Source organism: Cladophialophora yegresii (assembly GCF_000585515.1).
Source record: "Cladophialophora yegresii CBS 114405 chromosome Unknown aczIN-supercont1.2, whole genome shotgun sequence".
NCBI lineage: Eukaryota > Fungi > Ascomycota > Eurotiomycetes > Chaetothyriales > Herpotrichiellaceae > Cladophialophora > Cladophialophora yegresii.
In genome coordinates, this window is record NW_006913046.1 from 3,063,650 (window position 1) to 3,088,239 (window position 24,590).

Genomic DNA, 24,590 nt, shown 5'->3' on the forward strand with positions numbered 1-24,590 from the left:
TTCATGGCAACCATTCAGCAGTGATTCAGCACGTCGGACCTGACCGCTGGATGGGCGAAACTACCACCATTTCCGACGCAGCTGCGATACCTGTTACCAAGTGCAGTGACTGGGTCCTGCGTCCCCCATGGATGGTCCGAATCGAGCCACCTCCAGCAATATCCGTCCGAGGATAGATGGCCCGTATCTATCTCCAGAGAAAGGTGCCACAAGTACAAGATGGTCGACCTCATGCAGAGTTTTCGGGACCATTCTGACTGCAGACCATCATAGCGCACAAGATATATGTGCGCCATCACAGAGCTGGCCCTGTACTACCTCGCAGATATATGGCTCCCGAGCAGCCTGAAGACGCCCGAAGGACCTACATGTTCGGAGTTGGCGGACGACACGCCTCTGTGATGTCCGTTTCGTGCCCAAACTCTGGCTGGGCTGTAGGGATCACGAAGCCAGTGTCGGCTCGGTCACGGAGAAAGCTTTCCGAGTCCCGCTTGCATTGTCAGGGCCGGTAGGGTTAGGCGTTCGACTTCGCAAGGTGGGCTTATTCCCTGCAGAGGCAGGCGTGGTGCATATCGCAACACGAGTTGGTGGTACTCGCCTCGACATGAGCGTGCTGTCGGTTCCAATCCCGGTTACGGTACTGGTGGTTGGTGCATGTAAAGTCTGTCGATCCGCTTATTAGTGCAGACTTGTCTAATCAACATCCCCAAATATGAAAGCTTGTATGATGTCGGCGAAACGAAGGGAGATGCCAGCCATGCCCAGTCGTCGAAGCATGCTCTCAATAACACAGAGGGTGCTGGCTTGCATTCCAGCCGAATTGGCCCCTAGGAGTTGCGGCAGGGTGGAGAGAGTCTGATCAAAGATGTTGGGAACCGGGTAGACGTTGGCCGATCTCGAGCTGCGGCTCTCCCGCAGGAGTTGGATTTCTGGAAGTGAGTTCAATGGTTCAAGTACCAGGTCTGGGAAGCTGCGCGCCGACTGTGGAGAGCTGTCTGGCCGGTATAGCATGTAGCAGTACCAACAAAGAGCGGCCGAAAATAGAATTCTGGGCGTGTGAAGGGCGACAAGAGCACCGATGTTCGTGGACACCATCAGATTTTGTAGAAATAGCGCATGGAGTAGGCACCTTTTGGAATCGGATGATGCGATCCAAGACCGTACATATTCACTTGTTGACGAGGCAATATCCGTCCCTTCCCGACCGACCGCTAGCTCCAAAAGATCAAGATTGGTGCTCAAGGCGATAAAGGTGTAGTGCCAGAGCGGGAGCAAGCTGAAGGGGCTTTCTGTCTGTTTGCCGTGGTCGTTGGACGCTTTGAAAGCTTTAGGAGAAGACGCATACCAGGTGAGGAGGTCCGACTCGAACTTATTGACCATGGTGGAAGAAAGGAGATCCAAATGCCAGCACTCGCAGATTGATGCTGCAATACCGCAGAGCGAGTTGTAAACATTGAACATACTCTGGTTACTCAAGCCTGTCCGCACTGTGCCAATCGACTGGGTGCGGGCTCCAACATCTGCAGTGCCCGCTTGGTCTAGAATTCCAGTCTTGCAATGTCCACTGTGGAACTGTGCTGCGCGCGCCTCAGCCCGAAACAACGATGCCCAGATGGCTGCTGTGGGAGCCGAGAACAGCTCTTGCGAACACACTGCGGGAATAAAGCCGGCATTGTGACGAAAGGTGGGTTCGTGGTGAAATAGTGCCGCAATTTCGGCGTCGTGTATGTATAGTAACACAGCGACTCTTCTCAACTCCTCCTGCTTCACCCATGATCTCCATGCCTTGTCAAGTAGTTCGGCGGAAAGGTCATCAGCGAGGCGAAAGGGAGGTGCACGGCTGAACAGCTTGTGGTGCCGAGCGAGAGAAATCATCGATCCGTGATATGCAGCAGCCGTAGTGCGATGTGCAGTATCCGCAGAAGTAAGTGCATAAGTCTGACCGATCATGGCCGCCTTAGCAATGTTCCACGTGTGGTCATTACTTCGGGGAAGAGCTCTCTCCCAAGGTGCAACTAAGATGGTCTTGTTTACTCGTTCAAAAAGCATGGAGCCAATCTTCGAAGCCATCTCGGATCCCAATGACAGACATCCGGCCGAGCATATCGAGAGGACCAATAAGGCGTTGCTGTTTTGCGGACGAAAAGTAGGGCCATGGATGAGTGGTAAAGCGACATTGAACCTGGTGAAGAAAAGGTGGATGCAAAGATTCAAAAACTCAATCGAAGGTAGGGGTTCATCACGTATAGGAGGACGCAATGTTCTCGCCAGTTTATCGCGGTATGCTTCGTCAATATCCTCTAGAGATGCGGTGGCCTTGGTTGCAGGAGTGACAGCGCCAGAACTCGCTTCAGGGTCAACGTCAGCAGTTTGAACATACCAGAGACGTCTAAGATCAGAGACAGCCGGCTGTTGTTCCGGTTTCTCGGGTGCCTGGCCAAAAGGTGGCCCCGAGACGTTGTCATGGCAGACGGGCTGTGATTCAAGTGCATTGCTGAAGCCCAGGTGCTCGAAGACGGTGAAATCGAAGTCATCTTCCAGGAGCCAGTGCGTGGAGCTGTAGGCAGGCGGATCCGTGCAGGCAAGAGCTTCCAGCGGGTTATCGACTGATAAGCAGTCCTCTCGCGCACCAGACCGGACGTCATATTCCACTACGGGAGGCGATGGGAGCATGTTCGGTGCAGTTTGCCATCGATCGAGAACCTGTCTGCAGTACGTTTCAGACCGCGTCTCATTCGAAGCGGAAATCGGATACTGCGGAATACCCTGGGAGAAGGTTTGTATTGCGGCGCTACTGGGGCCTCGTCCATCATCCAGTTGCCCCTGTGCCATCGAGGCAGTTGTGGGATATGACGCAGGCGTTAGTTGCTCGTTGGTCAGCATGCCAGTAATGCTTGTAGTGATAGGATCTGCAGCGAGGCTGGTAGGCGGGGACTGGTCCTGGGGTTTCCTTCCTGCTCGCCCATCCGAAGGTGCCTTTTCAGATGTAGGAGCGGCATCGGAACCTTGTTTGTGGATTCTTGAATGCCGAAGAAGCGTGTCACTTCTATGGTTAGTTCTCCCTCATGCCAGAGAAAACGCCTGCACGTACTGACGAGGAAAGGATTTGCGACAGGTGTGACAGCGGAACGGCTTTTCTTTGGTATGTGAGCGGATATGGCGATGGAAATGGTCCGCTTTCTGAAACTCGCTTGGGCAATAGGGACATTTCTTCTTTCCTGGTCCAAGGGGAGTAGGCCCCTGCTCGTGCGCTCCTTTCCGAGTCGAGAGGCTCTGTTCAGAGTCCATGTCGACACTGGCCCGTATTGGCGTGGATTCGGGACCCATAAGAATCAATCTCGCTTGGGTAGTGAGTCACTCTTCTTCATCTGACAGGCAGAAGAGTCCATTGAGCATTGAATGGGCTCACACGGCTTAGGGCGTACTGAGATGCGTGAAGATTCGGTACGAAGGTGATGAGCATCGTGGCGTGCTGAAGGAGGGAGGCTCAAGTAGAATTGCGGAGGTCTTGACAAAGGCGGCGAAGCTTTCCATCCTTGGAAGATGCAGGTTACCACCCCATTTGCTTGGCTAGAGGGGAAACATCGGTCCCGCAACGAGGCTGGACCTCCACATCTCCCCGCCTCATCGCTCTCAGGTATGTAGGATCTGGGCCCCGCCATATGGTGCCGGGCCTCGGCTTCGGAGGTAACAAAAGGCCAGTGTCGGCTAACGATTCGATTAGGTGGCACGATTCTGCTGGCTTGGGCGCTTTGGCTGTGAGACCGTCCTCTACCGTCCTCTACCGTCCCCGATCGTGAAAAACCTGGAATTGCTTGTAGTTTGGCATGGGTTGCCAGAGTCCTGCCTACCTTAATGATGATGATAGGATAACAGGCAGATAAACAACGTATATGGTGTCTCCTCTCGTTCCATGAGGTACACCACCTAAATCGGGAGACCGATAGAGGCGGCATGTCGAGAAAGGGTTGGTTAGAGCTCCATAGCCGCGTTTCGGCTTCGCTAAGAAGTGCCTTGAAATGCGAAGTCTGAAGGACTAGAGCTTGCTATTTGGCCGTTTCGTTGTTTGGCATGACCCTAAGAGTGTCGTTGGAATGCGCTCGCAAGCCGCGAGGAGCTCCGTAGTGGTGTTGCAAGCTGCATAGACGAATCGATCCGGACGCATCAAGATGTATTTCCTCCCCCTCATGTCTTTCTTGATTCGATACATGTCATACCCCGTCGGGTAAGGACGATTTTTGCATAGGTCCGAGGCGGCGAACTCGTCTGCTGTCGCTATCCTGTATATGCTCGCTGGGGGAAGGTCCGACAGATAATCTTCTGGTTGGATCCCAAGGGTTGGATCATGGACCAGAAACAAGGCCGTACTTCCCCGAACCTCACCATTGGAGATCTTGTCAAGGTCTAGCTCTTTCAATTTCTTCCAGCCCTTCTCCACCTCTTTTATATCGTCAACCACAATCAAAAGTCGAAGAAGTGCATTGGCTCTGGGGCCATTCAGCAAAACGTCGTCTGTGAATTGCACAGTTGGGAGTTCGTCTTTGGTGGAATGATGGACCGAGCGACAGTAGACTTGGGGTAAGCACCTGCCGCCCGTCATGTCAGGCAGAAATGCCATCCCACTGGTGTATCTGTATTTTCCCATGCCATCCGAGCGAGGCCCCAATTCAAGGCGGTGCCTCCAGGTCGGGACGAGTTGCATCAACCAAAGGATCCAATCCCTGAGTAAGATTTTGACGGGGTTTCGAGCCGTGGTTAGATTCCCATTGACCACGGTCGAGGCCAGAGAACGGTCCAGCTGCTGCTTTCTTTCCAGGAACCAGCCATGGAAAAGGTCTTTGTAGCTTCCGTCGAAATTAGGGCGACAAGCGAGAGCGAGTCTCCACGCAATGCCGGAGGCATCTCTGAATCCCGAGGCTATCCCCTGACCACCAACTCCTCCCGTCAGCAACGTCTGAACTCGGGAATGTGCAGATACATACAAGGGGGCATGACATGTGCCGCATCGCCACAAAGTAATATCCTTCCGACTGCCCACCTATTGCAGCTTCGGGCAGCAAAGCTGAAGGGTCTCGACCGCAGAACGTGGATGCAGTCGGTGGGATATTGGACAGCGTCTTTCAACCTGCGTAGTTGCCTATGAGCGGGACTCACTTTGAAAGCATACGAACCAAGTGGACTAGCATACCTGTATTTTGAGCCCGGATGTGTCAGATATGGGAGAACGATTTTAGAGGCCTGCTCCCACGTAGATACTTGCTGGGGGTCTTCTCCTTTATCCACGACGAACTCAAACCTCCACAGCCTCTCACTTCGCGGACCGAAAGTACCACAGACTGAGGGGCGGTCGGGATTGCCAATAAAGCGGAAGTCCGGAGGAAAGAAGGTATCGTAGACTTGTTGGGGCGTATAGTTGAGTTTCCACAGCGGAAAGTCTGGGTGCGTCTCTGGCGTTGGCAGGTCCATATGCCAATTCATCGCCACCCATGTCTCTTGGTATTCATACCTGGAAGTCTGTCAGTCCTGGACCTGCTTGGTGCAACGGCGAATCTCAGCATACCCAGAAAGAGTTTGCAGCAAGACTCCTTTGGGTTCCAGATAATGTTTGCGCGTATAACCCGTCTTCCCGTCTGCGCCCACAAGAAATTTCCCACGAATCTTGCATTCCGTGCCGTTCACGTCAATGTATTTTGCATAGACCCAGTCCTCGTCCTCTTCAATGACGACAATTGTTGAGCCGAGCCTGAGGTGAGAGCTTGGGCAGCTACTAGCTACCAGGCGGAGGTGTTTCTCCATCAGAGGTTGTTTGTGCGCAATCGCACCCACATGGCCAGTCCCCCCTTCCGCAGTGCCCAGATTCATGCCCAGAAACGGCCTGGTCATGAGTCCATCTTTCCCGGATGTAAAGTAGGTCCACCCAATGTGTTGAGCGATCTCGGTGTGGACCTTGGAATAGAGCCCTAGCTCCTGGAGCAGTCGTATGCCGTCCTCATCGAGGGCAATACCACGTGGATCTGTAACCACTTCCTTCTCCTTCTCCAGCACCACATTACTGACCGACGAACGACCCAACAGACCACTCAGCAGGGCGCCGGTTGGACCACAACCACAAATGATGACATCTGTAGTCTCCATATCCTCGTCTGCTGTTGAGGTGGCTGTGGACTCAATTTCGTGGAACGGCAAGCTCGAGCTGAGAGATGTCGACAACCAGTTTAAGAGATCGGCAAAATGAACATCTGGGCGACTAGCGGCGAATATAAACTCTGGAATCGCTGGTTAGCCTGAACAGTGGTCCGAAAGGCTGATGAATGATGGTGTTGCAGCCTTTGTCCGAATCTTTCAACGAGACACGCGTGTGTCCCAGGAGGGAATAGAGCACGGCTGGTTGAAGGTACAACATCGACGCCATTGTCTGGTCTTTCGGAGTTCCAGAAGTGGGACGATGGCCTGACATTGCTAACGTCGGGGAATACTCTGTACTGGGAACGAGGTTGGTGTGAACCCAAGAGATCTGGAGATGCCGTGCCGGTGTGCGGGACGCTAAAATGCGGGACAACCTACGTTAGAAAGTCCCGAGCGGGACTAGTCGTGCTTGAAGTACAGTATGTTGGCACCGAGGCGTCGCCGTACCCAATACTGCTTGTTGTGCTGATGAAGATCCGAAGCGCACACTACACAGCATATATTGTAGCTAGGAGCGAAGGCGGGAGAGCGATTACGACGCAATGTCAGAACTCGAGCACCCATGCTGAGCTCTGCTTGAACCCGCCTGTGAACAATGTACAATAGATCTTATCCGCCTTGAAATCAAAGTGCCGTTAATGCAGACACCAGCTACAGAACAGGATCACGAGCAAGGAAATGGCTTATATAGCAGTTATAATGCGCTCATGTCTTGTGTGTGCATGTTAGAGGACGAGGTCAGTACAAGGTAGTTTCCTGAGTGTGCTCAGCCCGACATTGAAGTCAAACTGCGCCAAAATGAAGTATTTTGAGGGCGCTCTCATATAGTATTGTCAGAAGCCGTGCAGCGCAGCTTAAACCATTGAACTTGGTACGGACAATAGCACAAGGATCTTGTCGCGCATCTGCCAGGTTGGACAGCGCTATATCAGACGCTCACTCAATGGGCAAGAGCAGAGAGCTGCGGAGTACGGAGTACATAGGTAATAATTAGTCAAAGTGTGCTGGAAGCGACGGCGCAAAGCTTAGAAAGTGCGGTTAGAATTACGGTGAAGCAGCGCTTCACGAGGACCCTGCGAGTGAGTGACGCAGTCGAGGCAGTATGGCCAGGCGCAGTTTGACGCATCTGAACATCACTTCAGATTGGAGATTCATCTGGGACATACTCCATAGAAACAGCCCAACGAAGGCAACCACGCCCTTGCTTACTGTTATCGACCTTGACGAATCCATCTGCACTTCTGAAGCCCACTCGTCTTCACCAGAGTAATCGCTCCTCCACGAAAGTTAAGACTGCGCCTCACTACCACTAAAAGAATCTCGACTTCCACCTCCTCAGCCTCTCGTGCCCACCCTGCGCCAGGATTTCGACAGTCTTCAACTATCCTGAGAGCGAGACAAGGTCGCATTGCTCTTCCATTAGCGCCTTCGCACCCGGCGGCACAAGACAACCCTCGCGTTCGCAATGGCGCTGCCGAAGCGGATCATCAAAGAGACCGAGAGACTAATGGCCGAGCCGTAAGTCTTTGCACAAACCGTGAGCCGCAGGATGTGCTCTGAGTTGTCTAGTGTTCCAGGAATCAGCGCCGTACCTCACGAAGACAATCTCCGGTACTTTGATGTCAGCATTCATGGCCCTTCTCAATCACCGTATGAGGGTATGTCGAGAAGGCAGCAGAGCCGTGGGGGCTATGGCTGATTCTTCGCAGGAGGTATCTTCAAGCTCGAGTTATTCTTACCAGACGACTATCCCATGACCCCGCCCAAGATCAGATTTCTCACCAAGATATACCACCCTAACATCGACAAATTGGGTCGTATCTGCTTGGACGTCTTGAAGAGTGGGTGCTAATACCGTTCGGAAGAATAGCACTGATCTCTTTTTCAGGCAACTGGTCGCCAGCGCTACAGATTAGGACCATTCTTCTCTCAATACAGGCTTTACTAGGCGCTCCAAATCCGGATGATCCGTTGGCGAATGATGTGGCTCAGCGGTGGAAGGAGGACCAAGAGGCCGCCATTCAAACAGCGAGAGAATGGACGAGAACACATGCTACGGCCTGATCATTTTTAACCCTCCACGTTATACCGGGCGCGACGTTGCTGGGAGCGAATGTTTCGAAAGTGTTGTAGCTGGAGATGCGAACATGACCTGATGAGGCGCAGACCACAGTCATGAGCCACCATGATGAATTCAGCAGAGATGAGTATGCATTCTGCACTTCGCTTCGATTCTGTCCATTGCCACCCGTTGTCTGCCATTTCCAATCAATGTCAGTCTCTGCTTTGACCCCAGTGTATCTTCAGTCGCCGTTGTCACTTCGTCCTCATTGGCGACATGGGTCACCCATCGATACTTGTGTGGCAGTCGTGACATGGCCGACGCCCAGCAGGGCGACATCATACCTCAACTGCACCCCAGGGCATCGGGGCGCGCCATTGGTCCATGATCTCCCCGTCGGTGGGCTGGGCGTCGCCAAGAGGAGTACTTCTGTCATTGTCGACGACGCCCGAAACATGCTGTCTTTCCTCCCCCTCAACAACCACCACAATAATAGCGTCCTCCATGGAGGGGATCAGTCGTTGGAGCCCTGACTCTGATGAGTTGGCCTCGTGCCTCCCTTCGCGGCCATCGACGCCGCAGTCCGTCAGGACTCTCCTTCGCTCCCCGGGGTCTCCTTTGAGAACCCTTTCGAAGAAGTTGAGCCGGACGGGCTTGTCAGTGCAAAGTCGAAAGACATCGCCTGGCAGAGGGGAGGCCACGATGCTCAACAAGAGTCACGTGGCTGGTGAAGGAGGTGAGGTCGTGGCCAACGCCCTCTACAAGCCATTGGCGGTCGCTGTCGGACGTCCTTTTCATTTTGACGTGAACAAGGCCTTGGACATTGTCCAAAATTCACTTTCTTCTACCACCCACGACACCACCACCACCACCACCTCACAAGACCCGGTCAAACGACCAATTCCTGCTTCGTCCACCATGAAGCCATGTCAAGACGTCGAGAAGACGATCAAACCCGCAAAATCTTTTGCCATGTCGTCGCCAGACCTTTCTCTTTCTGCAGCTTTCAATGCATCCTCATCTCCGCCTGAAGGCGCTAACTCTGGCCCCGATCAAGCACCTCGAGATCGAGTCATCACGGGTGACATCCTTGACTTGAAGCGACTTCCACCTCCAGACATCAGCCAGCATCCTGTGTACCAGGAAAGTCCCTTCAAGTCTACCAGTGATGCGCCTCTCATGGTCACTACGACCAGTAAAGAGGAAATCAAGCGACTGGTGAAAGAAGCTAGAGAGCGATCCGACGAGAGAGAGCGTCAAATGCAGCGTGAAGAAGCCGAGCAAGAGGAGGCTGCGCGTCAGGGCACTGTGAGGTTCAAGGCATTTCCCAAACGTGGCAATGCGTTCAACATAGGCTACAATAATGCTGTCGGAGTCGAGGCGAGTCTTCGCGCATCGGAAGGAGGAATGATTTTGAAGTCAGCCACGCTTGACCGCCAACCGATACAGTCCCGCCAATCCCAACGAGTGTCGTCCGAACCTTCTCACAGCTTCAACCTGCGCAGCAACTTCTCTCGGTGCCAGATTGACAAAGACAATGACGAGGCCGACATCTACGACATGCTTGGCGAGGGCTCGCCCACGGTCGCGTCAACCCCTCACCAGGCGAAGAGCTCAATCGACAGCGGGAAAACGCCTACTACACCAGCCTCGGAAGGGTTCGAGCAGAAGAAGACAGGTCTACGCAAGGTCACTGGCATGTTTGGAAAACATAAACCCGAGAAGTCGCAGTCCGAGTTGACTCCGCCCATGGAAGTCGATATGCTTCACCGTCCTGATCTTGTAAGTACCGTCCCGCATCCTCACTAGCAACGTGACTGACGGCATATGCTGCAGGAGCGCTATTTGCGACGTTCCACAAACAACCACAGCTACGATTACGACCCTGGCCAGCCATATCCACGTCACCCCAGCACTAGTCGCGCGTGGCACTCGCGCAACCTCAAATGCACGACTTGCCTCGAACAATGTTGCGCCGTCTGCGGTCGTGCCTGCTGTGCTTACCGAGCTGCCGCACTGGCCATGAAGATACACAAGGATAATCCTGAATCCCTCAAAATGGCAGAGGAGAGACTTCTTCAGATCGCTTTCTTGTACCCCTACGGTCAAGAAGCTCCCACTTTCCTACAATGCACCAAGGGCGACGAGGTCGGTTGTGGCAAGATGGTCTGTCCTGACTGCTGTGGTGAATGCCCCCACCCGATCTGCAAGGATATCCAGTGCCGAAAGTGCAAGAAGGACCCATGGAACGACTGCTTGTGGCACGATGAGGATATGAACCGACGTGCCTTGTGACCTTTTCAAGGAGCACATTCGCGGAAAATTGCAAATCACAGCCAGGCGTTGGAAGGCATAGGAGCTGTATTGGAATTGGATCACAGAACAGGCACGACGTCTTGGAGAAATGAAGTGCTGAGATAGCTCATGCGATGGAGTAACAGTAGCTTGGGAAGAAGATACCATCAAAACTAGGGCATTAGTTCAGGCGCTCCTCCCACAGATACTGAGGAGACCATGATGAACCACGACGTGATCAGCAGAGAATAATATTTTCCACAGTACTGTGTAGGCATGCCCCAGGAAAAGAAAGGGGTCTGCTCCCGCGCTCTGCTTGCGCTCCGCCGTAATCAGGTCCATCTTGCCATAATGCGCATCCGTACATATCTTGGCGATGCTTAGCTAAGCCCACAGAAATCGACTTCCGCCGCAGTGACGATCGAGTTGCAGTCTTTTGATTTCAATCCCAACCTCAACAACACCTCGACAACTGGGTACAGCATCAGTGGACCGTCAAGATGCGTACCTACGACGATACTTTCAGCGGCACCAAAATCTACCCGGGCAAGGTCAGTCATCCACCCTCCAGCGTGCCCAGCCGCCACGCCTTGTCGATAAAAGCGACCGGCGCGACGAATTTGCAGCACCCCAGATGATATGAGCGCTGTGGCTGACATTTCTTTCTGGCGTTTTACAGGGCAAGCTCTACGTCCGCGGCGACAGCAAGATCTTCCGATTCCAGAATGGCAAGACCGAGTCCCTCTTCTTGCAGCGCAAGAACCCCCGCAGAATAGCCTGGACCATCCTCTACCGCCGAATGCACAAGAAGGGTATCTCAGAGGTTAGTCGCGCGCCGTATTATGCACTTGCATCCTCTTCATAACTCAAAAGACAAGTGAGGTGATCATCGGAGAAATACTTGCGAAGAGGAGGATGCAGAAGAAGCAATGGGACACGAAACTTCCCTTTGCCTATCTGCACAATTCCCAGACTTTGCATCCGTCAAATCCACTGACTTCTCCCTTTCCCGTATACAGGAAGTCGCCAAGAAGCGCACCCGCCGCACCGTCAAGCACCAGCGCGCCATCGTCGGAGCGTCGCTCGACGTCATCAAGGAGCGCCGCTCCCAGCGTCCCGAGGCCAGAGCCGCTGCCCGACAAGCCGCCATCAAGGACGCCAAGGAGAAGAAAGCCGCCAGCGAGAGCAAGAAGAAGGCCGAGAAGGCGAAGAGCGCGGCCAACGCTTCGAGGGGCCAGATCACGAGTAAGCAGGGAGCCAAGGGCGCGCCGACCAAGGTCAAGGCTACGACGAGATAAGTGTGTGCAGATGGGCACGGTCGTGAGGTTGTGGAGGTGCTGGCGGTTTCTGCTTTTGCGGAGCGAGTGAATGTGAAGTGACAGGCAGGCGAAAGGAGACATTCTACCTGGCCATAGAGTGCACTGGTATAGAATGTGTCGTCGCCATGCGGCTGGCTACACCTGTGTCGACGCACGCGTCTACAGGAGTGACTGGCATTGGGATCCTGACTCAATGATATCGGATCCCATTGCACAGTGATTCCTGCCAGACTTGGTACAAAAGGTGATCCGTCATCGGGCACAACAGCAAAGATGATTCATTGCAGTACCAGAATCGAACATCACTTGAAACGAGATGTATCTTCCTTCCCCGCGCGGCGGTGTTGTTTCCTGCTGTGCTATAGTACAAAAATGTTCTGACCCGCCACCTATCGCCTCATCCCCAGACACCAGAATCGTTCCATGCATCAGTAAATGCATCATGAATGGCGCGACGGGCCGTAGGCTACACGTCTATGCTCACGCCTTTCCAGTGAACGAGACGTGTTGTGTCTGAAGGTCCGCGAGCTTCTTAGCATTGGTCTAGTTTTCGGGTTTTCCAGCTCTAAGAGATGATAGACCGATCGCGAAGGCGCTCTGAAGCGTAGTCTCCCTGAACCAAGAAGGGATGAGACTGCTCAAGACGCCCCGAAAGGGTAGTAAGGCAAGTCGATGCAACCACGTCAAATGACGCTCGATGATCTGCAACGCTTCCAGGAATGGCTGAGAGCAGCACCCACTGGAACCTATAATGCCGTGTATACATTCCAGACACGGTAGTCCTGAATCGAGTCCGTGATCTCTCCGAAGAGCTTGGGGTCCGTGATCAGATTTCTCTAATCAACAATCTTGCCATAGAAAGGAATGCCGAGTTGTTGAAGGAGGAGCCTTGCATCTTTATCCTGGTTGGCAGTGGTATGAACAGTAATGTACAAACCCTAGCCAGAAACTAATTAGCATGTCCCTGACAGAGTTTTGAAATAGTCGAACTTACCGGAATCATCTTGGTCGGGTAGGCGTCGTAGTTGATCTCGATCTCTGGAAAGCCAGCAACCACATCTGGATTCAAACCGAAAGACAGATTACCACTGTTGTCGCCTGTTGTGGCTCTGACACCGTTCCAGTCCTTGATACGTGGCAAGACGACATTGATCAACTTGCCGAGGAAATGATACATGTCCTCGCCCTTCAGATCCACGGTCATGCTGACTGGCCGACCTTTGATCAAACCCCAGGTCTGTTCATTGTTTCTGGCCCGGTGTATCTCGACTCTATAGTTCGTGATTGCCTGCAAAATCATTCCAGCAACGTGGAGGTAGCCTGAGCCTCCCTTGAGTGCGCCTTTGCAATAGGCATGGACCGTAACTCGCTCGACCATCGGTACGTTGCGAAAAGTGATGGGTTTCCTCAACAGTCGCAGGACGTCCCCACCACGGGGTCCGCGTAATTGTCTGTTGGTGAAGTATGGGTTATCTCCCTCCCAAGAACGTAAACGAGGTGCCTTCTCCGTCGGCCTGAATCCGGGGGGTGTATGTTGGTAGCACATTGTCATGAAATCAGGAGCAATGATGTTGTGGTACGCAAGCTCGACTCGTGGGGAGGAGAAGGGGCCAGGAACAAATTCTCGACTGGCAGGATCTGAAGGATGTAAAGGTTGATGAGGATGCATAGGACCACGATCATATCTGGGACTTCGGAATCGATACCTGTTCGGTGTGAGCGCGCTGTAGTCAACTCTGAAGAATCTCCTCTACCTGCTGGGAGGAAGTTGTCGCTTCCTCGATTTCGAGAATGCCAGAGGATCAAAACTCTGGGCTTTAGGATGCAGGTTCTGGACTGGTACGAGGGACGACTCCTGTTCAAGCTCTGCATATGGCTGTTCCGCTACAGCCGCTTGAGTAGCTATAGTTCGTCGCGAATAAAGGCATCGGTTGCAGATAGATGGGTTGCTCAGTGGCCGCCACGTTCGCAACAGGCGCGTTGACGGTGGTTGCGCCATGGTGCGTGCTTGTCGACCTTGGTAAAGGCATAAGACCGTGGCTTTCAAGTGAAATTGAGTTGCGAGAAAACGAGATTGTGGCTATTGCCGCCTACTCCGCCGTAGCCGTGACCATCCCCACTTGTTCGCGTCGCTGTCCCATGCACTTTCCTCCATTTCTGTGAAGGAGTAACTAAGTCAAGAGGCATACAACGCTGCCTACACTCGTCGTCCTCTCGCGTGCTCTGTAACTGCCATCTCGACTGCAAGAAGTCGAGAGGAGGTATCAATGGAGCGCAACCCTCAGCTGTGGTCGAACCCCGCCGGACATTCATCTTGACCAGCAAGGACGGTCGGGATGACCTGTTTGCTCGCCTCAATACCACCATGGAAGACATCGCCCTCCGGGCATCCAAGTATGGCCCCGGGCTCTTGAACCCTTAGCCACCTTCTAACCTGACCATTGCAGAAATGTAGATCGTTCAGAGAACGATATTACACTCGCCCTCTCCCGCTCAGAGACCAAGCACGAGAACCTGGAACCGTTGCTCGCAAAGTGAGCCTACCTCTTCCTCGAGCAAAACCTCTGCTCACAGCCCTAGATTCCGCGCAGCATGTCAAGACTACATCTTCATCGATTTCGCGGCTGCGGCTGAGAAGCGAGTGGAAGCCCGCTTATGGACTGCGCATTCCAAGGTGAACTCAAGGTTCAGACCGCTCATGGCGAGATTTCGAGAGGGAGATGGCCAGAAGTTGAAGGTCGAACGTCGGAAGGCTGAGAAAGTTTACCTGGTGTTCATCAAATCCAGCCAAGCTTTCTATCGAGGTTACATTCAGCGTCTTGCCTCGAATTTCAAGGGTATCCCGGAGATCCTCACCTTGGCCCGTGGCATGGAGCTGGATAGTATGACTCAACCTGCCCACGGTGCTGGACCCTTGCTAATAGTTGACAGCGCTTTCAGCAGACACCCCGCAGCCCGCTGATGCCGTGTTGAAAGGAAAGCTCATTGATTCGTGTTATTCGGCCCTGGTGCAGTGCGGCGATCTCTCCAGATACCGAGAAACCGAGCTGAAAACACACTTACGCAATTGGGGTCCCGCTGTAGGGTACTATAATAAGGCTGCCGTTCTCAAGCCCGCCGACGGCAGAGCGTATAACCAACTGGCTGTCATAGCTCTGAGTGACCAAGATCATTTACGAGCTGTCTACCACTTGTACCAGGCAATATGCGTGGAGATCCCATTTCCTCAAGCCCGAGACAATCTGGAGCTCGAATTCAAGAAACTCCGCGTCAAGTCCAACCAGGGAAAGCCCATCGCCGGGAATTCCGCTGTGTTCAAGGGCGACCCTTACCTCTATGAACAGTTTCTCCTGTTTCATGCCCGCTGTTGGGAAGAGAAACCCCGGGCACAGGAAGAACAGCAGATCGAGATCTTCCGGCTCATTAATGATCAAATTCGGCAGCAGCCTGAGGCTACCATTCTCAGGAAGTTCTCCTTGGTCAACATCGCAGCGGAGAAATCTGCTGCAGAAAAGGCGGGTGGTATGTGCAACCTTTGCATTGTTCAGTATTCTCTTTGCCTGACTAACGGAGCAGGCGAAGCATCGGCATTGCGCTCTTTTAAAATCTTCCAATCCTTCAACATCAAAACGTTCTCTTTACTTCTCAAACTTGTGCTTGAGGAGCTTCAGCTAGATGCAGAACATATTGGCCTCCCTGCAACCAATCCTCCTGCTGAGGTTCCTCCAATCACGCGACGGACCCTCCCACATCTGAGGCTATACACCGGCTGGCTGCTTACCAGCATCCAGTATCTTCTGGCGAATGCGGAGCTCGCTTCTCAAATGCAGCAGCTGTGGCGTCTTTACGCTAGGGCACTCAACCTCTTGCTGCAGTTGTTCCCGCCTAGCGATGCAGAGATTGAATATCTGCTGAAAGAAGACGCAGAGACTCTCGGTTTCTCTGCCTTTAGCCAATTCGTTAGGGACAAGCGGTTTCGTCGATCGAGCCAATTCAAACCAATCTATAACGAAGCAAGCTTTGGTCCTCCGATTCCTAATAATGAGATGCTTTTCCGCATCAAGGAGTTCATTCGAGAGGCCATGTTCCTTTTCAAGAGTGTAAGTTGCATCTCTCGGCGGCAGCAGGGTGCTAACATGGCAAGGTTGAGTTCAACTCTGTCCCCGTGCCTCTGACGTTCGCCGGCAAGCGCTTCGTCTATCTTGGTGATGAAGATAGGTCTGCGCAAGCTGAGAAAGCAGCTGATGCTTTCACTGGTCGGCATGAAAGCGTCCAAAGTGCCAACGCCGAGTACGTAATCATGAATGGTGGAATCGTTCGTCAACTTCCCAGTCAGCAGGAGATTGTCCCTGATGCCGAAGGGTCGATGGCTTCCCGAATGGAGAACATGGTTGATGATTTAACCCGCCCTGGTATCCCTCGGGAAGAGATCAACCGTTCAAGCATTGTACACGATTCCTCGACAGCCCCAATGAAGACGCCGTTGGCGCAAACTTTTGCGGACCGGGGAAATCCACCATCGCAGACTACATTCACTGCACGTGACCTCGTGCAGCGGATGCAGCACTCGTCGGGCGGCTCGCAACCTAGTCCGAGAGCCCAGGCTATCAACATTGCACCACTGCCATCTATCTGGAATACCCCCTTTGCGCCGCGACCAGGGGAAACACCCGAGTCATCTCCCCGGCCAAGCAGTGCTCATCATTTTGCGCTCCAGGCTTCGGTATCTCCAAATCTTAGCAGCTCTGCTGAGTTCCATACGAACCTTGTGAACTTGCAAGAGGAGATCCAGACGAGAACGTCCCCCCAATCCTCGCTTCAGCCAACGATATCGAGCCACTACGAGACCCCGACCAATCTTACATCCTGGATCCGAGCCCACGACCCAATGCAGCCTGCATCCTCGCCTTGGCAAAGTCCCTTCACTAGTGCGGTACCTGTCCACCAAACTCCTATACCTACAAAGCATACGAATGCGTCTCCTTTTGGTGCTATCGGCGAATCACGGCCGAGGAGTAGTCGTACACCGAACGGCGGTCAGCCTGGGTGACCGCGACAATCGATGGGCATCAAGCACCTACATACAGTACTTCTCACCGATACAATGTCCGGGTCCATTGGGCTAAGGGTCTCCAGGTCATGGCAGCTGACATGGTCATTTGTACCAGTGGGTCTTCACTCCGCGGAAGCTGCCCTTCGGCGCCCAATCAAGACAGACGGGGGCCAGCTTCATCAGACGCAGGCTGAGACGACTAACACAAGGCCTAGAATAAGGAGAAGTGCATGTTCATGGGTCGTCGCCGTTGCGTGAGTGGTGTTATCCTCGCTCTGCCAGGCTGCCGTTGCATCGGACGGCAATACCACGATTCTCACAGAATCAGCAACTCGTCGATGTGCCGGGCGTTCTCAGACGAGAGACATTTCTAATCTTGCGTCTTCTATCTCCAGTTTGACCGAACGCAATGTCTGTTGCTCGCTCAAGTTCTCGAATCCAGAAATATGGCATCAGATTGGATTCTTTGAAAGTCGAGGAGCAGACTGCCAGCACGGCCAGCCATAAAGTAGCCTCGCTTTCCCTGACATCTAGCGCAACTGCCATCGCTCTCTATCAATTCCAGGATTCCTATCCTTTAGGTATCAGCATGAACCGTTCAAGTCGTGGAGGACATTGGTATCATGCATGCCATTACCCCAGTGGTCTTGTTGAATGACCCTTTACCCAAGCGCCCATAGATGTACACTTTTGTGCTTCTAAGCCCGAACGCCGTCTGTCATGCTATACTGCTCATGCAAGAAGGTCCCATCTAGGCCTCGCTGCCCGTGTATGTCTGCTTCGGCCATGGATATCTGCACATCACGTCTCGGTTAGCAATTGCACTCGGTATTCGGGACAAGAGCACGGGCAAGGCACTCACGAAGGCCCCAACTCTTGCAGACTCAACCTCGCCAACCAATGGCCCTTCTTGATACACTCCTCGAGGCTGTCCCCGTTCACGACTCCGGCGCAGAATCCACCGGCAAAGGCATCGCCCGCGCCGTTCGTGTCGTTGATCTTCTCCTTGTCAATCACCGCGACGGGGTACTCCTTGACCTCGACCTCATCTCCCTTGGCACTATCGTGCACGGCCACGATGGTCGGATCAGTGCCCTGAGTCACGATGACGACTCGCGGCCTCTTCGCATTCACCTTGGGCGATTTGGCCATGAGCTTCGCGCACTCGGCCATGCTGATGCCCTTGTGGCCCTGCGTCTCGGCCCACGTGGACGCCTCGTTCTCATTGCCAAACACGAAGTCGCAGTAGGGCAGGATCTCGGCGAGCGGATCCTTGAAGAACTGCGGGATGAACCCGGCCGATAAGGAAAGCATGAAGATCTTGTTGTTCTCGGCGGCGTGTTTCGCCAGCGCCATGGCCGCGGGCGGGCACACGGTCAGGTGGTACCCGCCGACGTAGAACGTCTGGGTGGACTCGACGAGGGACCAGATCTGCGGGGATTGCAGGTGCGGGAGCTTGTATTCGTTCGCGGCCGCCAGGTGCGTGCACATGGTGCGGTGGTGGTCGGTGATGATGACGCCGCATTTCCCCGTCGGGACGGTGGGCTCGACGTGATATTCGACGTGGAGACCTATTTTGAGCGAGCTGTCAATGATATTGTTCGGTCCGAATCCAATAGCGAAGTGGCGCGCAGTCCGATGTTACATTACGCACCTTGCTCCTTGCACTTTTCGCGCAGTATCCGGGCGTACTCGTCGTCTCCGACGCTGCCGACATACCACACACTCTCAGATGGTAACATGTACTGTGCTCCGCGGGCGGTGTTCTGCGCGGCGCCGCCAGGGATCAATTTGGCGTTGCGGTTCTGGATCAGGTCGTCGTAGAGGTCCATTTGGTGGGGTTCGGCCAGGAGGGTGTCGTCGAGTTTGAGGCCATATTTCTGCAGCATTTCGTGGTCCCTGCGTTGAGGTATCGGTCAGAGCCTGCATGGGGAGGTGTGAGGAAGGGGACGTGTCGTGTGGTGAAATGGGGTCAACTGCGTCGGACAGGTGACATGGACGTGATTGTTGAACGTACTTACCCTACACCTTGGATGTCGAGGAGGGGGTTCTCCAAGCAGAGAAGCTTGAAGGACTTGGTCGCCATGGTTGCTAGCAGTCGTGCGATTTAGGATAGTAGTCGTGAAGCGAAGAAGGACTCAAGTAGTTAACAACGGTGATTGTGAGAAAAAGTGATCGATCAGGAAGGAACTGAGGTCAGTGTGGAGAGTCGTTAATATCGTTCCATGGTGGGGGGTTGGACCAAATTTAGCCGGGGATGTTCCGGGATTTAGCTCCCAGCTCCGCAAACACGGCGAGGCGGCGAGCAAAACAGCATCATTACATCCTGACATCCTCACCACCTCTACCCCCCTCACCCGCGTCAACCACAATGGCGTCCAACCCGGCGGCGGAGCTTGCATCCACGATCCAATCCGCCAGCATCAAGCGCCACCCTGATCCCAGTCACGATATCAACCCCTCCACCGCGGCCTCCAAGAAAACCCCCGGCGAAGTCGAAGCCATCTCACCACTGCGTTCCCGCTCAAACTCTGTGGCCTCCGACGCCTCCACCATCCCCAGCGATATACTCCGGCCCAGACCGCGCGCTCGTTCGTTCCCTCCGATCCCCGACTTCCGCTTCGAGCAGTCCTACCTCGCGTCTATCAAGAACGCGGACACCAACTGGAAAGTCGCATTCATTACGATTCGAGATCAGGTGGTTTTACCACTCACGCAGGGCATACTATGGAACCTGGTGATGTTCGGATGGAGGCATTGGAACCGCGGCAGTAAATTCCAGGGACGCAGTATAGGGGCCAAGGTCCGCAAGTGGTGGTGGGGGGTGAATAACTGGAAGGTCCCGACGGAGAAGAGGGCGAGCGAGAGTGAGCACCGCCAGGTCGCGGAGCGGGTGGGGGATTTCTTTGTCGATCGGTTTGGGAGCAGTCTCGGGGATTGAGCACACCGGCGCCTGCGTGATAGACGTGATGGGGTGGGATTGGTTGGTATGCAATGGAATCCGTGATCAGCACAATACCATGCCCGACGGACAAGGGCTGGCCAGGCATGCATGATCCGCCACCAGGGTGGAAACATAGGACCTACCTCCGGATCGAAGCGGGAGCAGTCCCAGTGCTGGAACCAAGGTCGACTCCACTCGTCAGATGAGGACTTTCAGGCCGTGCCAATGCACACACGTATTGCTGCCACGGCGTCCCGCTTGTTCAAAAGGGCTTGTAGGGCCTAATCCACCACCACCGACCTGATCTAGGGGGTCCAGGTTTTACGGCAGGTGGGATATTACCATCGCCACGGACGCTGTTGACGAGCAGCATTCTAGAAGGCCTGTGGGAGTGAAGGTTCAATCCACTATACTATGTACGACGGCTCCAAGCTTATAAGTGCCGCGTTATGTGGATGATGAGTACAATATCGCATGCTTCAGTTGTGTATCCAAGTACGTTTGCGCCGGTTAAATATCTCCATTGCAGTTGCTGCCTTGGGCTATTGAGTAAGGAAGGAAATATCAACAAGGACAACTGCCAGGCATGCCCGCCACGTCCTGGGACGCAAAGTCTATCCGTGGAAAAATGGACATAGCATTCACGGTGGATGGGGCACGTATGGGAAGGAACGCAATTGAGTCAAGCAGCACCGCGAGGCTCTCATTCGTTCCTCTATATAGCCACCTAAGGCATATCATGAGTTACATAGAGGGGACTGATCCATCATCTCTTCCATCATGGCATCCATTCACTCACTCATCATCCACGGTCCTCGCATTCCTGGCCTTCCTCCTGGCGCCTTTGAAGTGTTTCTTGTCGCTCATTTTCAGATCACTGGGGTCGATACCCTTCTCGAGCGCGGCCATCGCTTTGGCCTTCCGCCCGGTCAACTGCTTCTGCTGCTGCGATTGCTGCTGGTTGAACGGCGTGGCCTTGATGTGGCCTGCATTGCCCGAACTAGGACTGAAATATGTGCTGTCGAGTTTCCGCGCGCGAGGGCCCGTCTCGAGTGGCTTGACCGGCAGGGACGGAGACTCCGAGTCGAGCGTGGTTTCGTCAGAGTGTGCGATCAGCCAGGCTTGTCTCTTTGCAGGGAGGTGCGCAAAGTCGTATAACTTGTCGTTGAATACGTGTCCATATGCCTCGACATCTGTGTCTGTGTCTTTGACGGGCGGCGGATGGCAGTAGAGGAGTTTTCCATTCACGTAGTCTTTTAGAATGTACCGAGCGGCGCGACTCTCATCGGGCTGTGAGCCGGCGCCTTGCGTATTGAAGCCCCTCGCTTTGGCATATGCTCTTAGCATTTCGCTGGCTGTGGGTCTCCCAGTACCACCTTCCTCAGCGGGGCGCGTCTGGATCTTCATGCCGTAGACGTTCTCTAGGAAGGCTTGAGGTATTCTTGAGGCGACTAGGCCAGCGGGACCAGTGTACTCGCGGAGCTGGTCGATGGGTAAGACACCGTTGCAGACCAATTCAGCTTTCGTGGTTGCAAAGTTCGGAAACACGAGACCAGGACAATCGCACAGGATGACTTGATCAGAGAGATGGAGGGTCTGGAAGTGTTTCGTCTTGCCGGGGGTAGAAGAGACGGAGACCTTTTTGGCGCCCAACAGGGCGTTGATAGTCGAGGATTTACCCACGTTGGGATATCCGACAAGGCCTATCGTCGTCTTTCGCTCTGTTGTTGCGTCTGCTGTGATATTTTCGAGGAACAGGCCCTCAAGTTCGTCTACCGTAAGAATCCGCGTGTCTGCTGAAGAGGAAGAGGATGGCGAGAGTTGCGAAGTTGATGATGCTGAGGGTTCTTGATCTTCTGAGTCCTCGTTATCTTCTTCTTCCGGCTCTTCTTCGTTGTCCTCGTCGTCTTCGTCTGTCCATTCTTCGCCTTCTTGGTCCTTCAGGTTCAGGTTCTGGACGTTGCCAACCATTGTTTTCTCTGGCATGGTTCGGTCAATCTGTTGTTGGATCTGCCGGGCGTCAAGCTCCTCAAGTGCATCTCTACCCTCGTTCATCTCCCTAGCCAAGTGAGCCGAAAAGAACTTGTAGTTTATCCCTTGCTCGCGGAAGTAGTCTGCCCATGCTCTCCTTTGCTCCTCGGTCATCATATCTGCCTTGTTGACCAGTAACAAGTTCCTCTTCTTCGGGTCAACTTCTTTGACATATTTCTCCAGATCCTCACTTCGAAATAGTAACGGGTTCCTCGCGTCCACGATCTGAACCACTAGATCTGACCGTTCGATGACCCGCCACAACTGCCGCCATACCTCGATATTCCTCTCGAAAGGCGTCATTAGCAGGTCGTCATTCTCTTGCAGCTCGGCCAGCCCTCTCCTCCAGTCCAGCAGACTCGCCTTCTCTTGCTCATCTAGCTGCTGTGGCGTAGTCGCCTCATCCCACTTTGGCCGCCTCGGCACCGTCAGTCGGCCCTTGTTTTGCGCATGTTTCCTCCTCACTCCCCTCTCTTCGCCCGCACTCAGCAAATACGGGTTTCTCTGGTCTGAATGTATTATTTTGACATTGTTCATCTTCTCCGCCGTGAAATCCGTGCCTGCCAGTTCCGCGGTGGACAAGAATTCGTCGAGGGCGCCTTGTTCAGTGACGCTGCGCATTTTCACCCATGATGCCTCTTTGGCGGCGTTGGTCACGTAGGTTTGGCCTGTTGTATGGTCGGTTCGTACCACGCCTTGTTGGGTGACCTTTTTGCGGTCGCTGCCTTTGCCACGACCGAAGCGGTCGTTCATGAGGCTGTTCCCTAGGCCGACGCTGTTTTTACTCTTGGGGAGGACCATGGCGGCGGTACTGTGCAGGACGTGTGTGGGACGACAGGAAGGGGAGGTAGAGAGTTGTAGATCTTGTATTGGTAAACTGAGGGAGGCAAGGCAATAGGTGAATCAAGTGGCATGCGAATCTGCGTCATTTGCACGAATTGTATCGCCCCGCACCGCGAAATTTCCCGCGTTCTTAGAAATTCACTTTGCCTTGTGGGGGACAACTGCCAAAGGAGTCGACACTTGCTATTCTATCACCTAGGCACCTCAAAGGATAGACCAGTAGTCACGATGCCACGCAGCCGGTGGATGTAAGCAGCAATTTCTCCTTTGTCCGGTTTGGAGACTAACACTTCGGTAGCGACAAGAAGAGCGCACAAACATTCCATCTCCTCTACCGCCCGCAGACCGACGAGGCCCTCCACGATGAAACCGCTGGTGAACGGGCACTGTACCAGATCTCCGGACCTGGGTCCTCGTCACAGCACAAGCCCGAGCTGAAAGAAGGCCTGCACTTGAAAGACCTAGAAGATGACCTTGACTTTGAGGATATGCGAGAGAATGAGGGCGAGGCAGCAGAGTATGGCATCTACTTCGACGACACAAAGTATGACTACATGCAACATCTGCGAGATATTGGCGATGGAGCGACAGAGGCGCAGTTTGTGGAAGCCGTGCCGGTCAAAGTACAAGGCAACGGGAAAGGCAAAACGAAGGCGATGAAATTGGAGGACGCGTTGCGAGAATTGTCGGTCGATGACGCCCGGAGCGTGGCGGGCAGTGAGGATTTTTCGACTTTTTCTACGGCGACGAGGACGAGGACGTATCAAAACCAGCAGGATGTGCCCGACGAAATCGCCGGATTCCAACCTGACATGGACCCGAGGCTCAGAGAAGTCCTGGAGGCTCTCGACGATGATGCATATGTGGATGAGACGGACGAGGAAGATGTCTTCGGCGCCCTTGCTAAGGAAGGTCGAAACGGTGAACTTGACCTTGACGAGTTCGCGGCAACTTTCGATGAGGACGACCAAGGCTGGGAGTCAGATGTGACGGAGAAAGCATCCGAACAGCCATCGCAATTGAAGCTTCCCGCACCAAACCCAGCCCTGGAAGGCGTAGATCATACGTCCGAATTGCCAGCAGCAGCCGCAGAAGCAGCCGTCGCAGCAGACGGAGACTGGCTGCGAGACTTTGCCAAGTTCAAGCGCGACAGTGCTCGGAAAGCGCCTCCAAAAGCCGCAGAGTCGATCATTGCCGCCTCTGCAATTCAGGACAAGGCTCCCTCGCTGTACACATTGAACGGCACTCCCTTGCGCCAGAAGAAGCGGAAAGGCGCCCTCACGAATCCCAGTGCCTACTCCATGACGTCGTCATCGCTGGCTAGAACGGCTGGTCAGCAGTTGCTTGACGCTCGGTTCGACCAAGTCGAGAAAATGTACTCCCTGGACGAGGGCGACGAGTTCGACGACGCTGATGGCGGCGTGTCGTTAGCGTCCGGCATGACAGGGATGACAGGTGCGTCCAAGATGTCGAAAATGTCACAGCTTTCAACCACCAGCTTCGCGGACGAAGGCGCTGTGAGAGCAGATTTCGACAGCATGATGGATGGCTTCCTTGGCGATTGGAATAAAGCCAACCCTGGTGGTGGAAAACGCAGAGGAGCCAAGGCCAAGCGAGGCAAGAATGGGAACGAGAAATTCGGGCTCCAGCAGCTAGATGAAGTCCGGGCAGAGCTGGGCCCTGCAAGGATCTACCAGCGCACGACAAAGACATGAAAAGGGCAAAATGATGGCGTTGGGAATCGGTTGTTGATATGGAGCATATGCCAGTGATACCCCCGTCTTGCAATGACAAGACCGATTTCTGCTTGATTGAGACCTCCCTGAACTCCTCGTTATGCATCTGTACAGTGATCGG

General features: G+C 53.9%; 11 protein-coding genes across 11 annotated transcripts; 6 read left to right on the top strand and 5 right to left on the bottom strand.

Annotated features, from left to right (window-relative positions):
- Positions 1-693: 693 nt before the first annotated feature.
- Positions 694-2,673, bottom strand: A1O7_03039 (uncharacterized protein; the record flags this gene model as incomplete). Its single annotated transcript, XM_007757065.1, has 1 exon — positions 694-2,673. The coding sequence occupies one exon, from the start codon at positions 2,671-2,673 to the stop codon at positions 694-696; it is 1,980 nt and encodes a 659-aa protein (XP_007755255.1).
- Positions 2,674-4,036: 1,363 nt separating this feature from the next.
- On the bottom strand, positions 4,037-6,135 carry A1O7_03040 (uncharacterized protein; the record flags this gene model as incomplete). Its single annotated transcript, XM_007757066.1, has 4 exons — positions 4,037-4,935; positions 4,983-5,125; positions 5,189-5,506; positions 5,561-6,135. 4 exons carry the CDS (start codon positions 6,133-6,135, stop codon positions 4,037-4,039), a joined length of 1,935 nt encoding a protein of 644 aa, XP_007755256.1.
- Positions 6,136-7,651: 1,516 nt separating this feature from the next.
- On the top strand, positions 7,652-8,250 carry A1O7_03041 (ubiquitin-conjugating enzyme E2 35; the record flags this gene model as incomplete). The annotated part of the gene is made up of 4 exons (XM_007757067.1): positions 7,652-7,704; positions 7,756-7,844; positions 7,896-8,027; positions 8,075-8,250. The coding sequence occupies 4 exons, from the start codon at positions 7,652-7,654 to the stop codon at positions 8,248-8,250; spliced, it is 450 nt and encodes a 149-aa protein (XP_007755257.1).
- A 700-nt stretch (positions 8,251-8,950) lies between these two features.
- On the top strand, positions 8,951-10,167 carry A1O7_03042 (uncharacterized protein; the record flags this gene model as incomplete). Its single annotated transcript, XM_007757068.1, has 2 exons — positions 8,951-10,030; positions 10,120-10,167. The coding sequence occupies 2 exons, from the start codon at positions 8,951-8,953 to the stop codon at positions 10,165-10,167; spliced, it is 1,128 nt and encodes a 375-aa protein (XP_007755258.1).
- An 876-nt stretch (positions 10,168-11,043) lies between these two features.
- On the top strand, positions 11,044-11,841 carry A1O7_03043 (60S ribosomal protein L24; the record flags this gene model as incomplete). The annotated part of the gene is made up of 3 exons (XM_007757069.1): positions 11,044-11,094; positions 11,223-11,366; positions 11,563-11,841. The coding sequence occupies 3 exons, from the start codon at positions 11,044-11,046 to the stop codon at positions 11,839-11,841; spliced, it is 474 nt and encodes a 157-aa protein (XP_007755259.1).
- Positions 11,842-12,698: 857 nt separating this feature from the next.
- Positions 12,699-13,861, bottom strand: A1O7_03044 (uncharacterized protein; the record flags this gene model as incomplete). Its single annotated transcript, XM_007757070.1, has 3 exons — positions 12,699-12,800; positions 12,857-13,568; positions 13,617-13,861. 3 exons carry the CDS (start codon positions 13,859-13,861, stop codon positions 12,699-12,701), a joined length of 1,059 nt encoding a protein of 352 aa, XP_007755260.1.
- Positions 13,862-14,227: 366 nt separating this feature from the next.
- On the top strand, positions 14,228-16,912 carry A1O7_03045 (uncharacterized protein; the record flags this gene model as incomplete). Its single annotated transcript, XM_007757071.1, has 6 exons — positions 14,228-14,256; positions 14,310-14,396; positions 14,443-14,744; positions 14,794-15,384; positions 15,439-15,962; positions 16,007-16,912. 6 exons carry the CDS (start codon positions 14,228-14,230, stop codon positions 16,910-16,912), a joined length of 2,439 nt encoding a protein of 812 aa, XP_007755261.1.
- An 861-nt stretch (positions 16,913-17,773) lies between these two features.
- Positions 17,774-19,001, bottom strand: A1O7_03046 (adenosine kinase; the record flags this gene model as incomplete). Its single annotated transcript, XM_007757072.1, has 3 exons — positions 17,774-18,486; positions 18,570-18,814; positions 18,937-19,001. 3 exons carry the CDS (start codon positions 18,999-19,001, stop codon positions 17,774-17,776), a joined length of 1,023 nt encoding a protein of 340 aa, XP_007755262.1.
- A 285-nt stretch (positions 19,002-19,286) lies between these two features.
- On the top strand, positions 19,287-19,856 carry A1O7_03047 (uncharacterized protein; the record flags this gene model as incomplete). The annotated part of the gene is made up of 1 exon (XM_007757073.1): positions 19,287-19,856. One exon carries the CDS (start codon positions 19,287-19,289, stop codon positions 19,854-19,856), a length of 570 nt encoding a protein of 189 aa, XP_007755263.1.
- Positions 19,857-20,654: 798 nt separating this feature from the next.
- A1O7_03048 (uncharacterized protein) lies at positions 20,655-22,691 on the bottom strand (the record flags this gene model as incomplete). The annotated part of the gene is made up of 1 exon (XM_007757074.1): positions 20,655-22,691. The coding sequence occupies one exon, from the start codon at positions 22,689-22,691 to the stop codon at positions 20,655-20,657; it is 2,037 nt and encodes a 678-aa protein (XP_007755264.1).
- A 270-nt stretch (positions 22,692-22,961) lies between these two features.
- Positions 22,962-24,448, top strand: A1O7_03049 (uncharacterized protein; the record flags this gene model as incomplete). Its single annotated transcript, XM_007757075.1, has 2 exons — positions 22,962-22,981; positions 23,032-24,448. The coding sequence occupies 2 exons, from the start codon at positions 22,962-22,964 to the stop codon at positions 24,446-24,448; spliced, it is 1,437 nt and encodes a 478-aa protein (XP_007755265.1).
- Between the last annotated feature and the right edge of the window lie 142 nt (positions 24,449-24,590).